We start from the raw sequence: 16,249 nt of genomic DNA on the forward strand, positions 1-16,249 counted from the left end.
TAGAATAATAGGTCAGAGTCAGGGGTCGTTTTGTAGAAAAATAGGTGGTAGAGCTCGTTCAGGGATTGTTATGCAGCTGCACCTACTATTCAGTGGACAAGGTGGGGAGGACGGGGGGGGGGGGGGAAGCCTCAGAAAGGTTCAGGAGCTGTGCCGAATCCGAGGCCTGGTAATAGTAAACAACATGTCAGGCTCATCCGGACAAGTATATTATGACATCCTGCTCCCATGTTTGTTCTCTACGTGTAACTGGGACAGTCCAAAAACTGGGTTACAAGCTCAGTGCCATTTTCTGGGGCTTTTGAAGAGGCATTCCTCTGTCTCCTGCACAAGAGGGGAAAACCTCTCTTTGGGCATCCCGTAGAAACAAAAAGTAAGGAACAAAACAAATTTTACAGAATTCTGGCAATTTAATGAAGGGAGTAAAACTTCCATTTGTCTCATTATGCATGCTTCATTTTGGCACCCTCAGTAACAATTCTTGTCTTTCTTTCTGTCTCTTGAAAAATCTTTTAGGATAAAAACCAAGGAAGAGATTGATGAAAAGCGGTAAGATCTTTTTTGTTTGTTTCTAAAATGAATATTTTCCTAGACTGGCGATCTGTCTTGTTTGTGTTCTGGTTGTCCTTGGTAACTACTTTTGGTCTTATTAAGGATCTTAGGAGATCTAAGCCTTGGCTTTGTTTCTGGGAGAGAGAACAACAGACTAGGTGTGTCCATTTTTCTGGGGCAACCAGAAAATCTTTCTCCTTGTTTCCAAATATTAGAACTTGAAGGTTTCCAATGAAACAGTTGGTCAGTAGGTTCAGGAGAGACAAAAGGAAATACTGCTTTACACAGAGAGCGATTAAAATGTGGAATTTGGTGTCAGAGGAAGTAGTGATGGCCACCGGAATAAACTACTTCAAAAGGGGATTAGATAGATTCAAGGGAGATAGATTCAGCCTCTATGCCATGTTGTTGGCCCTCCAGAACTGGTTGGTCACTGTATGAGGCAGGACTAGATGGACTACTGGTCTGAACTAGATGGACTACTGGTCTAATCCACCAGGGCTTCTCTTTTCTTATGGCCCAACATCTCTCTTAACACTCTCCCTCTGAAAATTAGCCTGGAAATAGGAAACAGAGTACAGAAAAGAGTCCAGAAGTCTGAACTAACAGTTTTTGGGGTCTCACTTCATCCATATGCCACCTCTGCTCATCGGCATGATGGATCAAAACAGTGGGGTCATGTAGTGGTTAGATGTAAAATTCCACTCCCTCTGCAGTGTTGCTCTCTGGGGGGCTTGGGCTGATCCACTCAACCAAATCCACCTCACAAGGGCTCCTCCCCAGAGGTGACTGAATATGTAATGAGGAGGAAGAGGAGACTGGATTTACACCCTGCCCTTCACTTGGAGTCTCAGAGCAGCTTACAACCTCCTTCTCTTCTCACCACAGCATGCACCCTGTGAGGTAGATGGAGCTGAGAGAGCTCTTTTGAGAACTGCTCTTGAGATAACACCTCTTCTGAGAACTAGTGTCTGACCAAAGGTCACCCAGCTAGCTGCATGTGGAGGAAGGGGAATCAAACCCAGTTCTCCCAGATTAGAGTCCATGCTCTTAACCACAACACCAAACTGGCTTTCAACAAAGGGAGCAGGCCAGCCTTCTAATGACTTGGTTTTATTCCTTCCTCTGTTTTCACAAGGTACGGTGGATTCTCTCTGGGGGCCCGCACCTTGCAGGGTCTGCCAACCCCCCAGGCGGTGAACACCACTGTTCAGAAGGTCCGTGCCTTTCTCAGCATCACTAAGGTGAGGCCTGGCTTGAAACTGGCTGGGAAAGGGGAGGGGATGGAGCGATGGAAGCTGGGGCTACATTGGGGCTGCATAGCCACCACCATTTCAGCTGGGACCAGAAATGGTTGACGTTCTCATACAAAAGGGGGACTGAGGAAGGCCTGGCACATTTCACTCCCCTCTGCTCATGCAGCAGCAGTTTGGAATTAGGGGTGTGCATTCAGTTCGGCTGAACCGAATACACCCCCGAAAAACAGCTGATTCGGCTGTATTAAAGCAGTGTAGAGCTGAATCAGATTCTCTAATCTGATTCGGGAGCTGTATACCGCAGCTGCGAATTGCCGCCCAAATTAGGCAGCCATTTGGCCCCATTATACCGTATGGGCCATTGAAATCAATGGCAAAATAGGGTATAATGAAGTGTGGCTGGGGGGCTGGGGGTTTGAAGTAGAGGCCCCAAATTTGCAGGGCAGCTGCAAGGGCCTCTCCCCTACATAACCCCTTGTTTCTTTCATCAGCTTATTTTTAACCCAAGTGCCCCAGTTTCAGTGACAAACAACAAGTGGAGTGTTGAGGGATTCCACACAAGTATTTCTTCTGTGGGGTTGTGGTTCAGTGGGCAAATGCTTGACATGCAGGAAAATCATGCCCCGTCTCTGCTGCATGGCAGTAGTGCATTCAGTGCTCTGGTTCCTAGTGTTATTACAGTGGGAAAACTGACTGATTGCTTTTTCCTCATTGGGAGAAATGGGCCTTTTTTGGTGCCCCTAGAATGGGAACCCCTGGTCCAATCTTTTTGAAACTTAGAGGTTATGTAGGGGAGAGGCCCTTGCAGCTGCCCTGCAAATTTGGGGTCTCTATCTCAAACCCCCTCCCCTCCAGCCGCACTTCATTATACCCTATTTTGCCATTGACTTCAATGGCCTATATAGGCCAGGGGAGATATAGGGGCACCCTCTTTGGGTGCCCACAGAATTGGACCCCTTGGTCCAATCTTTTTGAAACTTGGGGGTTCTGTGGGAGAGAGTCTCCTGAAGCTTCCCTTTCAATGGCCCATAGATTATAATGAGGCCGTATATTCAGGAATAGCCCTATAGCTCCCGAATCAGATTCGGCTACCGAATCTGCTATTAGGAGATATACGGCCTCCCGTATATTTTAGCCCCGAATCCCCCCGAATCCGAATTTTTCCGATTTTTTTTTCTTTTGCACACCCCTATTTGGAATATGTTCCATTAGCTGCATGGCACCAAATGAATCAGCCATGTGTGGCACAGTGACCATGTGCATACATTGAAGCGCATGGTGTGCTAGAGGAAACAACGTGCATTTATTCCCTGCTTGGCAATTTAAACTAAATTTAAACTAAGCCCTGACTTTGAAAAACTTGCACCAATGAGCCTTTAACATGGCATTATCCAAAAGCAAATATTGGGATGGTTGTTCAGCTGAGGGGGGGGGGGGGGGCAGAAAATAGAGAATACCTCTGTGGAAGCTGGAAATCTTGCAGTGATGGGGTGTAGGGCTGTTCCTTAGCCCTCTGACTCTTGATCTGTTGAAGAATTACTATTAGAGTTGTGCATGACCTCACTTCCTGACATTTTTGTAGTTGGCTTTGCCTCCTGTGGCAGCCATGTTGTAGTTGTGACCACTACCCTGTGTCAGAATTCCCAAGGTGCATGCAGACTTAAAAATTTTGGGGACCCCCGTGTTAGGCCATCAGCTGCCGGAAGAGCTAAGATAGGTTTCTCTTAAGAATACAAGAGAAGCCATGTTGGATCAGGCCAATGGCCCATCCAACACTCTGTGCACTCAGTGCCCCCCCATAAAAACAGGCGCCATCAGGAGGTCCATCAGTGGGGCCAGGACACTAGAAGCCCTCCCACTGTTGCTCCCCCAAGCACCAAGAATACAGAGCATCACTGCCCCAGACAGAGACTTCCAACAATAAGCCATGGCTAATAGCCACTGATGGACCTCTGCTCCATATGTTTGTCCAATCCCCTCTTGAAGCTGTCCATGCCTGCAGCCGCCACCACCTCCTGTGGCAGTGAATTCCACGTGTTAAGCACCCTTTGGGTGAAGAAGGACTTCCTTTTATCAGTTCTAACCTGACTCCTCAGCAATTTTATTGAATGTCCACGAGTTCTCGTATTGTGAGGAAGGGAGACAAGTACTTCTTTCTCTACCTTCTCTATCCCATGCATAATCTTGTAAACCTCTTCTGTATGCCCTCTAGGGAGTCTCCCTACCCCAGCTGCCCACCCTTCCAATTCCCCTCACAATGCCTGGCTGGGTTTTTGGACATTCCATGCCTTCCTTGCCATAGACAGCTAGAATATTTGTGAACATTCCTTGATGTTATAACAGCTTGTCTTCTATTAAAGTGGTGGTGGTGGAAAATGCACCCAGTTCTTAGACTTAAAGCTCCTCCATGTTTCCTTATCTCTTTCTCTTAACTTCTGCAATTGGACAATCAAGCTTCTAGTCCAGGGGTGTCAAACATCTGGCCCAGTGGCTGAATCAGGCTCCCGGAGGGCTCCTATCAGGCTCCTGAGCAATTGGCTATCATCTGCTTCTTTCTCCCATTCTCTTGCTTCCTTCTGCATAACAGCTTGCTTTGCCAGGCTTGCTCAATCACACAAGAGGCTTGCTCAATCACACAGGAGCTACAGAGCCTAACCTCTATTTTCTCCATTTGCTGCGGCTCCTCCCTTAGGAAAGTGGGGGGGGGGGAGAAGAGCTTGCTTTGCCAGGCTATCACAATTGCACAGCAGATCTACTGAGCCAAGCCTCTCTTCCTTCTATTGGCTGAGGTTCCTCCCCCTCCTGGTCCCCTGGGGAAGGAAGGAAAGAGCCATAGCTCCCTTTCCACAGTTCCCCAGATCCCATGGGAGAAATACAAAGAAAGCACCTTTAAAACCAATGAGTGCTAATGTTTTAAATTTTTTTTAAAAAAATCTTTGTGTGTTTGTCTGTAGCCTTTATAAAATTTATATCTCTGCTATCTAATCTTAAATAGGCATATATATCCTTGCCCAACATGGCTTGGCCCAACAAGGTCTCATTTATATCAGATGAGTGTGACACCCCGAAAGTCCTCCTCACCTAGTTGTTTCCTAATATTTCTTAAACCCTCAGGGAAGTTCTCTGGACAGGCTTTTCAGCAACCTTAGCAGCTTCGTTGATGGACTGGAGTCCTCTGAGAATGTCAAGGTTGGTTCTTGTTTAAAGATATTAAGAAAGGGGTGGGGAAAAAGACAGGCCAGTACTGTCGTCCCCTTGAGTAGATCTCTGGTGTGGCTCTTATCTGCATACAGGGCCAAAAAAATTGAGCCCAGTAGCACTTAAAAGCTAACAAAAGTTTCCAGAGTTCAAGCTTCCATGAGTCCAAGCTCAATTTCATCAGATACTTTGACTCACAAAAGCCTATACTGAGGCTGCTGGTCCTTACCTCTCACCAGCAGGGGGAGGAGGGGGAGCGGGGGGGGGGGGGAGAAGGGAGCCTTCCAGGAAGATAACTTCCAGGAGTTATCACATCGGGGACGTTGCATGGAGACGCTCTGGTTTGAGGGCAAAATTCTATGGTTATACATCATTATTGCAATATTCTGAGGTGCAATACAAGAATAGACAAGAACTTTCTTAGTCGCAATGTTCTAGTGACAATAAAAAGGTTGCATCTGTTACAATTAGATTTTTATGTTACGTTTAAATAGTCCTAAGAGCCTAGGTGTTATCTTAGTCATTTAACAGTTTCTAAGCCTTATTCTTATAGAATACTTAAATGCTAGTGGAATACTGAATAATAAAAAATTTATAACTGCAATCAATATCCAAGAGGGTAGCTGTGTGTGTGTGTGTATATATATATATATATATATATATATATATATATATATATATATATATATATATATATATATACACCTGATCCCCTAGTCTGATGAAGTGTGCTTAGAGAGCACATGAAAGCTTACATTCTCAATAAAGCTTGGTTGGTCTTAAAGGTGAAACTTGACTCCTGCTTTGTTCAACTGTAATCAATATCTTCATTACTTCTAATGTAATATACAAATAGTTTCAGCAACCAGGATACTTAACTATTCCCATAATATGAGTAATAGGCTTGTCAAGGGTCTTGGGAGTTTGGGTCACTGCCAGATTGAGGGAATAATAATAATAATAATAATAATAATAATAATAATAATAATAATAATAATAATAATAATAATAATAATAAATTTATTTTTGTATCCTGCCCTCCCCCGCCAAAGGCGGGCTCAGGGCGGCTCACAGACATGGAATACCATGATTTGAATAAAACAATGCAAACAACAAATTTTAAATACAGTTCAGTTACATAAATTAATTAAATAAATAAAATAGATAAAACAGGTGCTATGAGATGCTATAAGTCACAATCATACATAAGATGGCTAGATGGCTACAAGTCAGTTTAGCCAGGTTCTGTCTTAAAAGCAAGCTGAAAAAGAAATGTTTTGCAAGCCCTGCGGAATTGGTTCAGGTCCCGCAGGGCTCGCACCATCTCTGGAAGTTGGTTCCACCATCGAGAGGCCATTGCTGAAAAGGCTTGCTCTCTGGTTGTCTTCAATCTAGCCTCTCTTGGCCCAGGGATTATTAAAAGATTTTGAGAGCTAGATCTCAGTGCTCTCTGGGGAACATATGGGGAGAGGCAGTCCCTAAGGTAGGCAGGTCCTCGGCCATATAGGGAAGGAAGGGGGGTTTCTATCATTCAGGATTGTCACTCCTGGTGGATTGTTTCCGGTATCCAAACTTGTGGGCCCGGTGTGTGGCCTTGCAGTGCAGTGCCTGTTTGCCACATTTCTATTCCAGGTCTGGTTCAACAACAAGGGGCACCACGCCTTAGTGTCTTTCGTCAATTTAGTCAACAACGGCCTCCCTCCGGGCCAGCCTGCCTGCGGGCGCAGACCGTTTGCGCCTTCAACATCACAACGATTAACCAACCCTTCCAACATGACCAAAGAGCAGCTCTCAACAACAGCTGGGTGAGTACTGTCTGGTTGTGTACGAAGCTTTCCGTTTCCTCTCTGCAAACTGCTTTTTTGATGCTGTTGCAGAACTTCCATAAACATTCCAACTTGCTTTGTGAGGTGAGGAGCAAGGGAAGATTGCCTGCAGAATCTAGAAATCAGTGCCACTGTGGGGGGAGGGAAGGAGGAAGTGAGGCGTCATCTGGAAGTGCAAAACAAAAATACCCCCCTGAAAAACTTCGAGACAGGAAGGCCGTAGTGTATGGAAGCTTGTCTATCAATCCCGTTTTATCCCACCCAAAGAGGTCAGAGCAGCATACGTGGTTTTCCTCTACCTGAGGGCCCCCCATTGTGCTCCCTGTGGGTACCATGGTGCCTGCCAGCCCCTTTCCTGGCACCTACAAAGTGTTTCTGGAAAGCGAGTGGGGCTAATGGGGCTTTCACCCAGCGGGGCTTCTAATTGGCCACTGGAGATCTAATTGGATATGCAGGATTAAATTAACATTGGTTTGATAGTGGCTGCTAGGGGTGTGCAAAAGAAAAAAATTCGGGAAAACTCTGATTCCAGGGTAAAAAGGTTCAAGCACCAGTCGTTTCCAACACTGGGGTGATGTTGCTTTCACAACGTTTTCATGGCAGACTTTTTACGGGGTGGTTTGCCCTTGCCTTCCCCAGTCATCTACACTTTCCCCACCAGCAAACTGGGTACTCATTTGACTGACCTCGGAAGGATGGAAGGCTGAGTCAACCTGGAGCCAGCTGCCTGAACTCAGCTTCCGCCAGCATCGAACTCAGGTCATGAGGAGAGAGTTCAGACTACAGTACTGCAGCTTTAACACTCTCTGCCACAGGGCTCTTTGATTCTAGGGTATTCCAGGCTAAAAAATTTGGAAGGCCCTATATCTCCTAATAGCAGATTCTGTAGCCGAATCTGATTTGGGAGATATTCAGCTATTCCTGAATATACGGCCCCACTGTACCCTATGGGCCATAGAAATCAATGGCAAAATAGGGTATAATGAAAGGTGACTGGAGGGGATGGGGTTTGAGGTAGAGGCTCCAAATCTTCAGAGCTGCTGCAGCAGCCTCTCCCCTACCGAACCCCCAAGGCCCAAAAAGATTGGACCAGGGGATCGAATTCTGTGGTAACTGAAAGAGGGTGCCCCTATCTTTGCATTATACCCTATGAGCCATTGAAGCCAATGGCAAAATAGGGTATAATAAAAGGTAGCTGGAGAGCAGGGGGTTTGCGGTAGAGGCCCCACATTTGTGGGGCAGGTGCAAGGGCCTCTCCCATACAGAACCCCCAAGTTCCAAGAATATTGGACAAGGTGTTCCCATTCTACGGGCACCTAAAAAAGTCCATTTCTCCCAATGGTGAAATAAAATTTCCTGACAAATGGTGTTTTTGCAAATCTAGGTGAATCACAAAAGGACATGTATATCACATGTCCTTTTGTGATTCACCAAGATTTGCAGAAACACCATTTGGCAGGAAATGTTATTACCTTTTATGGCTATCCAGACCAAATGGCCAAGCCACATTGCTTTATGTGACCATGTGATTAGTTAGTCTGCCCTCTTTATCAGCAAACTGCTTGTATTTCAGCTCATAACACCTGATCCCCTCGTCTGATGAAGTGTGCTTAAGAGAGCGCACAAAAGCTTACGTTCTGAATAAAAATTGGTTGGTCTTAAAGGTGCAACTTGACTCCTGCTTTACTCCACTAGACGTGATATCCGTGCAACTTATTGCCATATAAGTTAGGGTTCCCCTTCCCACAAACTTCTTTTAAAACCCAAGTGTCCTGTCCTAGTTTCCAATTTTTTCTTTCTTACAATGTAGCTTTACAGGATTCCCCACCGTTAGAGTTATGATTCAGTATGCAATTCCTTTGCATGTGGAAAGTCCATGCCCCACCTCTGCGGCTTGGCACCTGTGCATTCAATGCACTGATTCTGTGCTGCAGTGCAGTCCCTACAGAAAGCTCCCATTCCATCTTCTAAATCTGAGGAATTCTCTAATTTGAATGAAGGTCCTGTGCATTGCACTACCATTGCCACAGTAGCACTTGTTTTGCTGGGCAACTATGGCCCTTGCAAGCTAGCACCCTCAGAACAGTTGCCTCGACTGCAGAGATTCTGTAGGAGAATCTGACTGCAGCCTGGGGAAAGTTTTCCCGTCATAGATGGTGCCCCTAGAGTTGAACCCCCCTGGTCCAATTCTTTTGGAAGTTGAGGGTTCTGTGGGAGAGAGGTACCAGAAGCAGCCCTGCAAATTTGGTGCCTCTCACTCAAACCCCCTCCCCCCCAGAGGCACTTTTCCCGCTGTAATTACAGTGGGGAAAGTGACTGTTTATTTCCCATCATAAGGGGAAAGGGCCCTATTTAGGTGCCCCTAGAATTGGATCCCCAGATCCAATCTTTTTGAAACTTGGGGGTTCTTTGTGGGAGAGGCTCCTCAAGCAGCCCTGCAAATTTGGAGTCTCTACCTCAAACCCCCTGCCGCCCAGCCGCACTTCATTATACCCTATTTTGCCTTTGATTTCAATGGTCCATAGAGTATAATGGAGGGATAGGGGCGCCCACAGAATTGGACTCCTTGGTCCAATCGTTTTGAAACTGGGGGGGGGTTCTGTGTGGGAGAGGCTCCTGAAGCTTCCCTGAAAATTTGGAGCCTCTACCTCACACCCCAGCCCCCCCGCCCCACTTCATTATTTTGCCATTGACTTCAATGGCCCATAGGGTATAATGGGGCTGCAGTACATGGCTCCCAAATCAGATCAGAAAATCTGATTTGGCTCTATATTGCCCGAATACTGCCGAATCAGCTGTTTTTCAGGGTGTATTCGGTTCGGCTGAACCAAATGCACACCCCTAGCAGCTGCCACCACAGTGTTTCTTTTATTTTTTTTAACACGCTCTTTGTTCACAGTATATTTTTAAAATTGTATTGCTCTTGCTGTTGGGCTTCCTCTGTGTGGTTCCACTTCCTGTGGCCCCCATTTTATGGTTAGCTCCACCTCCCATGGAAGCCATTTTGTGGCTGCACCCACCACTCTGTGTCACAATTCCAAAGGGGCCCACATGATCAGAAAGGCTGGGGCCCCCTAGTTTTGTTTAATCTTCACTACATTCCTGTGAAGTAGATTAAGCAGAAAGTGAGAGAGAGAGACTGGCCCCAGGAACTCCATTGACTTCTGGGGCCAACTGGGACTCCAGCCCAGTCCTAGATCAGATTCGCTAACCACCACACTGCCCCGGCTCATGTCGCTCATAGGCCCGTGTCTTCTCCAGGGTAACCTCTTTCCTCAACATGCTGGTTGCCATCCTTGTGATGTTCGCCTTGTCCTTCGTCCCCGCCAGCTTCGTCCTCTTCCTCATCGAGGAGCGGGTCAGCAACGCCAAGCACCTGCAGATCGTCAGTGGCATGAAACCCTGGGTCTATTGGCTGGGCAACTTTGCCTGGGACATGGTGAGCTGCGGTGGCTGGCCGGGGCTCAGGTTGGGAGCAGCCCCCCCTCCTTGTGGCACTGTGAACCAGCTCTTTGCACCCCGCAGAGGGGCTGACCTTCCCTCGCCTCTTCCCTGCAGTGCAATTATCTCATCCCAGCTGTTCTAGTGGTCCTCATCTTCCTCTACTTCCAGCAGAAGTCCTATGTGTCCCTGGCTAACCTCCCAACCCTGATTTTGCTGCTGCTGCTCTATGGGTAAGCAACGAGAAAAAGTCACACAGACTGGAGGAAAAGCAACAGCTCTCTGTATAAAGTACCTCATTCAACACTCACTAAATTTCCAAATAAAGATGCCTTCTCCACCAATATAGAATTTCCAATTTCTTTTACTGGCTAGCAGCAGCTGGGGAAAAACTGAGCGGAGGCAGAGCTTCACCTCAGCTCTAGGCATGCTCAGCGGCTGCCTGCTCTCCAGAGCTGTGGGAAAGCCTGCCAAAAAACCGCTGATGCTGCTCTTGGAGTTCTCCGAGGTCAGATTTGTGCAGGGCCTGAAAACCAAAGTGACTGCACAGGTGACCCCACAAAGATGATCAGTTGCAGGTAAGCAAACTGCTTTTTTCAGCAGTCACTGGTCTGCCAGATGTTTTTTTCCTTTTAATATTTCTAGGTGTGAGCAGAATGTCAAGATAGTAACTGTTTTTAACTGTTTTAACCAGGGGTGGAATTCTAGCAGGAGCTCCTTTGCATATTAGGCCACACGCCCCTGATGTAGCCAGTCCTCCGAGAGCTTAGAAAAAAGAGCCTTGTAAGCTCTTGGATGATTGCCTACATCAGGGTGTGTGGCCTAATATCAGGGGTGGGATTCTAGCAGGAGCTCCTTTGCATATTAGGCCACACACCCCTGATGTAGCCATTCCTCCAAGAGCTTACAAAAAAGAGCCTTCTAAGCTCTTGGCAGATTAGCTACATCAGGGGTGTGTGGCCTGTTATGCAAAGGAGCTCCTGCTAGAATTCCACCTCTGGTTTTAACCATGTACCTTGTGGTCCTGTGGTACGTCTTTTAAAATGTTGAGTCACCCCCAGACCCATGTTACAGAAGAGGGGTGGGGTTTAAATCTAATAAATAAAGAAATAAAATCCAGCATGATTTGATAATAGTTTGATCGCAAAAATAATAGGAACTGGTCAAATCCACGCCCACAACGTTGCACTAATTTCTTTCTCCTTTCCACCCCCCTCCAATTAGATGGTCCATGACACCTCTCATGTACCCAGCGTCCTACCTCTTCAGCGTCCCCAGCACGGCTTATGTCACCCTGACGGGCATCAACCTCTTAATCAGCATCGTCACCAGCACAACTACTTTCACCCTTGATGCCATTCCAAATAAGGTGGGCTGTGGTACGCTTGAGACTCCTGACTGCGGACGGTGAAGGAGGGTTGTACCTATCTTGCTCCCAAGAGTTTGAGTGGTCTTTTAAACCTGTACAGCATTGGAGAGGGAGAGCACTAAACTATCCCACCGGTCAACTCAATATCCCATGTCAATATGCAAATACATCTAATCAGTTAGTCACTTTGTCAGTTAAAGGGCAGATGACAAGCCTCTCAGATATCGATAGCCAAGATGATGAAGGGTTTTGGAGCACCTTCCTTATGAGGAAAGGCTGTAGAGCCTGGGACTTTTCAGTTTAGAAAAGAGACGATGCTCGAGGTACATGGTAGAGGTTTATAAAAATTACACCTGGGGTGGAGAGTGCTGACAAAGAGAATTTTTTCTTCCTCTCCCAAAATGCCAGAATTCATAAGAACATCAGAGGAGTCCTGCTGGATCAGACCAGTGGTCCATCTAGTCCAACACCCTGTCTCACACAGTGGCCAACCAATTCCTCTGGAGGGCCAACAACAGGGCATGGAGGCCGAGGCCTTCATAAGAACATCAGAAGAGCCCTGCTGGATCAGAACAGCGGTCCATCTAGCCCACCATCCTGTCTCACACAGTGGCCAACCAGTTCCTCTGGAGGTTCAGCAACAGGGCATAGAGACTGAGACCTTCATAAGAATATTAGGAGAGCCCTGCTGGATCAGACCAGTGGTCCATCTAAACCAGCATCCTGTCTCACACAGTGGCCAACTAGTTCATCTGGAGGCCCAGCAACAGAGCACAGAGGCTGAGGCCTTCATAAGAACATCAGAAGAGCCCAGCTGGATTAGACCAGTGGTCCATCTAGTCCAGCTTCCTGTGTCACACAGTGGCCAACCAGTTCCTTTGGAGGGGCAACAGTGGGGCAGAGAAGCCAAGGCCTTCATAAGAACATCCGAAGAGCCCAGCTGGATCGGACCAGTGGTCCATCGAGTCCAGCATCCTGTCTCACACAGTGGCCAACTGTAGGGAAGGTGCCGCAAACCCTTCATCATCTTGTTCCATCTAGTCCAGCATCCTGTCTCACACAGGGCCTGGGAGTTCCTCTGGAGGGCCAACAACAGAGCATGGAGGCTGAGGCCTTCATAAGATCATCAGAGGAGCCCTGCTGGATCAGACCAGTGGTCCATCTAGTCCAGCTTCCTGTGTCACACAGTGGCCAACCAGTTCCTTTGGAAGGGCAACAATGGGGCAGAGAAGCCAAGGCCTTCATAAGAACATCCGAAGAGCCCAGCTGGATCGGACCAGTGGTCCATCGAGTCCAGCATCCTGTCTCACACAGTGGCCAACTGTAGGGAAGGTGCCGCAAACCCTTCATCATCTTGGTTGCCCTCTTTAGGATTTTTCCCAGCTCTCTGATGTCCTTTTTGAGATTTAGTGACCAGAACTGTGCACAAGATTCCCAATGAGTCTACACCTTAGTTTTTTACAGGGCAATTATAATATTGACCACTTTATTCTCAACCCCATTCCCAACCTAACATAAATACCTAACACAGAGTTTGCCTTTTTCACTGCTACAGCATGCTGGGTTGACGCTTTCACAGAGTTATCCACTTCAAACCACACCACGAAGTGGAACAAGTACTAGACTCAAAGATAGGGTGTTATATTCTTGGATTAAGTGGGTTCACTTTCCTGATTCTCACAAGAAATGGGTACGAGCTGAACATGTGTCCGCCCCAAGATTAGTAAAAAAAGTTTCACAGAGCTCACCCCGATCGGCCGGGGCCGGGAGGGGTTCTTAAGCGGGGCAGAATGTGAAGTGCCTTGCCATTATAGGGTTAATGCTGAAAATAATTCTGGTGCTAAGAATTATTTTCTACCGAATGCTGAGAATGTATCTTATCTCCCTCTCCTTTTTCCAGTCCCAAGCTCCCAACTTAATCACACCTGTTGTTATGTCTAACATACAGGGCTTCATTGCAACAAACCATATCAAGACTGCTGCCTTGGGAAACTTCCCAGAGAGTAGTAGCTGTAGGCAGAGCTTTAGGTAGTAGCTGTAGGTAGTAGCTGTAGGAGAACCAGTTTGGTGTAGTGGTTAAGTGTTCGGACTCTTATCTGGGAGAACCGGGTTTGATTCCCCACTCCTCCACTTGCACCTGCTGGAATGGCCTTGGGTCAGCCAGAGCTCTCTTATCTGGGAGAACCGGGTTTGATTCCCCACTCCTCCACTTGCACCTGCTGGAATGGCCTTGGGTTAGCCATAGCTCTGGCAGAGGTTGTCCTTGAAAGGGCAGCTGCTGTGAGAGCCCTCTCAGCCCCACCCACCTCACAGGGTGTCTGTTGTGGGGGAGGAAGATAAAAGAGATTTTGAGCCGCTTTGAGACTCTGAAATTCGGAGTGGAGGGCGGGATATAAATCCAATGTCATCGTCATCTTCTTTTTTGGTAGGGAAAAAAACAGCCGGAACTTATTTGCATATTAGGCCACACCCCCTGGTATCACCATTGTTACACATGAGGCTTTTTGTAGGAAACCCCCCCGGCAGGAACTCATTTGCGTATTATGCCACACCCCTGGACACCGAGCCAGCCGGAGCTGCATTCCTGCTCCAAAAAACAAACAAACAACCCTGGCTGTAGGGAAGGGGGGGGGGCTTGCTTGCTTACCGTTGTTTACTGCTAAGGTATATTACTGTTTTATGTTGGCATTACTTCAGTTCTAACTCAGACGCAGGTGAGAAAATTTACTCACCTGAAGCTTATGAATAAACAGAACCTTTGAAACAAATGGACTGTTTATTGAGTGAACGGGGGGGGGGGCTGACACTGTGGTCCCCGCCCATCTCCAAATCTCCAGGAGTTCCATTTTCTCCAGGGGAACTGATCTCTGTAGTCTGGAGATGAGCTGTAATTCCTGGGGATCCCCAGGTCCCACCTGGAGGCTGGCATCTCTATTAGGCAGGCATCTTTTAAGGGCCGCTGCGGGGGGCTTGGGAGGTGTCAGATATCAAAGACCAGGACTTTTTATTGTAGAAAAGGGCCAGCAGGAACTCATTTGCATATTAGACCACACCCCTTGACACCAAGCCAGCCGGAACTGCGTTCCTGTGCATTCCTGCTATTTAAAAAAGCCCTGTCAAAGACTGTTAAATAAACATAATATTGCAAAAGTGTTACTGTTTTAAGCATTTTTTTTTAATTTTTAATTTTTGTTCTTATTTTATTTTACGTTTAAAAAAAATAGTTTTAATTGTCTTTGTGTCCTTTATAAAGTTTATATCTCCTCTACTTGGCGTCACCAGGGCTTTTTCTAGCAGGAACGCACAGGAACGCAGATCCCACTGGCTTGGTGTCAGGGGTGTGGCCTAATATGCAAATGAGTTTCTGCTGGGATTTCTCTACAAAAAAGTCCTGTGTGAAACAATGGTGATGTCAGGGGGTGTGGCCTGGTATGCAAATGAGTTGGGGCTTTTGCCCAGCAAGACTTCTGATTGGCCTCTGGAGATTTGATTGGCTGTGGAGATTTTTTAAAGCATATTTCTTTGGCAGCAGCTGCCATCACGGCAGAAGGATCTTCACTGTGTGACTGAAGGGAAGCTGCGGCAGCCATTTTGTGGCTTGCTCCACTTCCCGCGGCAGCCATTTTGTTGCTGTGCCCACCATGCGGTGTCAGAATTTCAGAGGTGCCCACAGGCTCAAAAGGGTTGTGAACCAGTAATCTAGACGGAAGCTGAGAAAGCGCAGGAAGGTCTTTTAGGGCCCTTGGCTTCCTTTCTCTATCCGCTTAGCAGCCCATTTCCCTGAGGTACCAAGAAGGGAAGGATCAGAAGGAGGCTGGAGTAGCCGCGGAATTAGGCTGCAGAAGGTCTGGGAGGAGGGGAAGGGAGAAGCCAGGCTGTGCATCCTCTTTGGCCATAATCGCAGAAGGCTCATTTGCATCTCGTTTGTGTTTTTGGAACAGAGACTGAAGAAGATCAACAGCGTCCTGAAGGTGGTCTTCCTGGTCTTTCCCCAATACTGCCTGGGCGAGGGATTGATCATCATGTCGATGAGCCAAGACACGGCTGATACCTTTGAGAGGTTTGGTGAGTGACAGCCAGGGCTGGCACTAGGGGTTCTGACGCTCAAGGCAGACCCCTGTGCAGTGCCCCCCCAAGCACCTTTGGGATATGAAATCGCGCGTGCGCAAAGCACACGTGTGGCATGATGATGTCACCAAAATTGATGTCATCAAGCAGGCCAGGGGATGAGGTACGCAAGCCCTGACCCCTCTCAGGCTTCTTGCCTTGCAGGAAGGCTGATGGGAGGCGGGGAGAGCTGACCCCTGCATGCCGTGCTGCTCGCAAGGAGCGCAGTGTGTAGGCTTGCCAATCCCAGGTCCCAGCAGGGGTTCTGCTTTCCACTCTTCGGAGTGGAGGGCGGGATATAATGTCAGAACTTGGATGAACTTCAGAAGAGTCCAATACTTGTAGCAAGTTAGGAATCTTTATTGGAAGAACTTCAGTACTATAGTAACGAAATAACAGTAATGGCGATTCTGGGCAGTTGGTTACATTTTATGCCCACAGCAAAGCATAATAAAACAATAATTCACAGTGATTCACACGGTCCCGAGCGGTTGTCTCTT

General features: G+C 47.3%; 1 protein-coding gene and 1 long non-coding RNA gene across 2 annotated transcripts; both read left to right on the forward strand.

The window, feature by feature from the left end:
- The first annotated feature begins 1,689 nt into the window (after nt 1-1,689).
- Nucleotides 1,690-6,650, forward strand: LOC132590789 (uncharacterized). The gene is made up of 3 exons (XR_009556767.1): nt 1,690-1,796; nt 4,923-4,997; nt 6,639-6,650. It is a non-coding gene; the product is annotated as an uncharacterized LOC132590789 (long non-coding RNA).
- Nucleotides 6,651-10,112: 3,462 nt separating this feature from the next.
- LOC132590788 (phospholipid-transporting ATPase ABCA1-like) lies at nt 10,113-15,715 on the forward strand. The gene is made up of 4 exons (XM_060263716.1): nt 10,113-10,271; nt 10,391-10,506; nt 11,498-11,642; nt 15,584-15,715. The coding sequence occupies exons 1-4, from the start codon at nt 10,113-10,115 to the stop codon at nt 15,713-15,715; spliced, it is 552 nt and encodes a 183-aa protein (XP_060119699.1).
- The last annotated feature ends 534 nt before the right edge of the window (nt 15,716-16,249 follow it).

The sequence above is a fragment of the Heteronotia binoei genome, unplaced genomic scaffold, assembly GCF_032191835.1.
Source record: "Heteronotia binoei isolate CCM8104 ecotype False Entrance Well unplaced genomic scaffold, APGP_CSIRO_Hbin_v1 ptg000754l, whole genome shotgun sequence".
Lineage (NCBI taxonomy): Eukaryota > Metazoa > Chordata > Lepidosauria > Squamata > Gekkonidae > Heteronotia > Heteronotia binoei.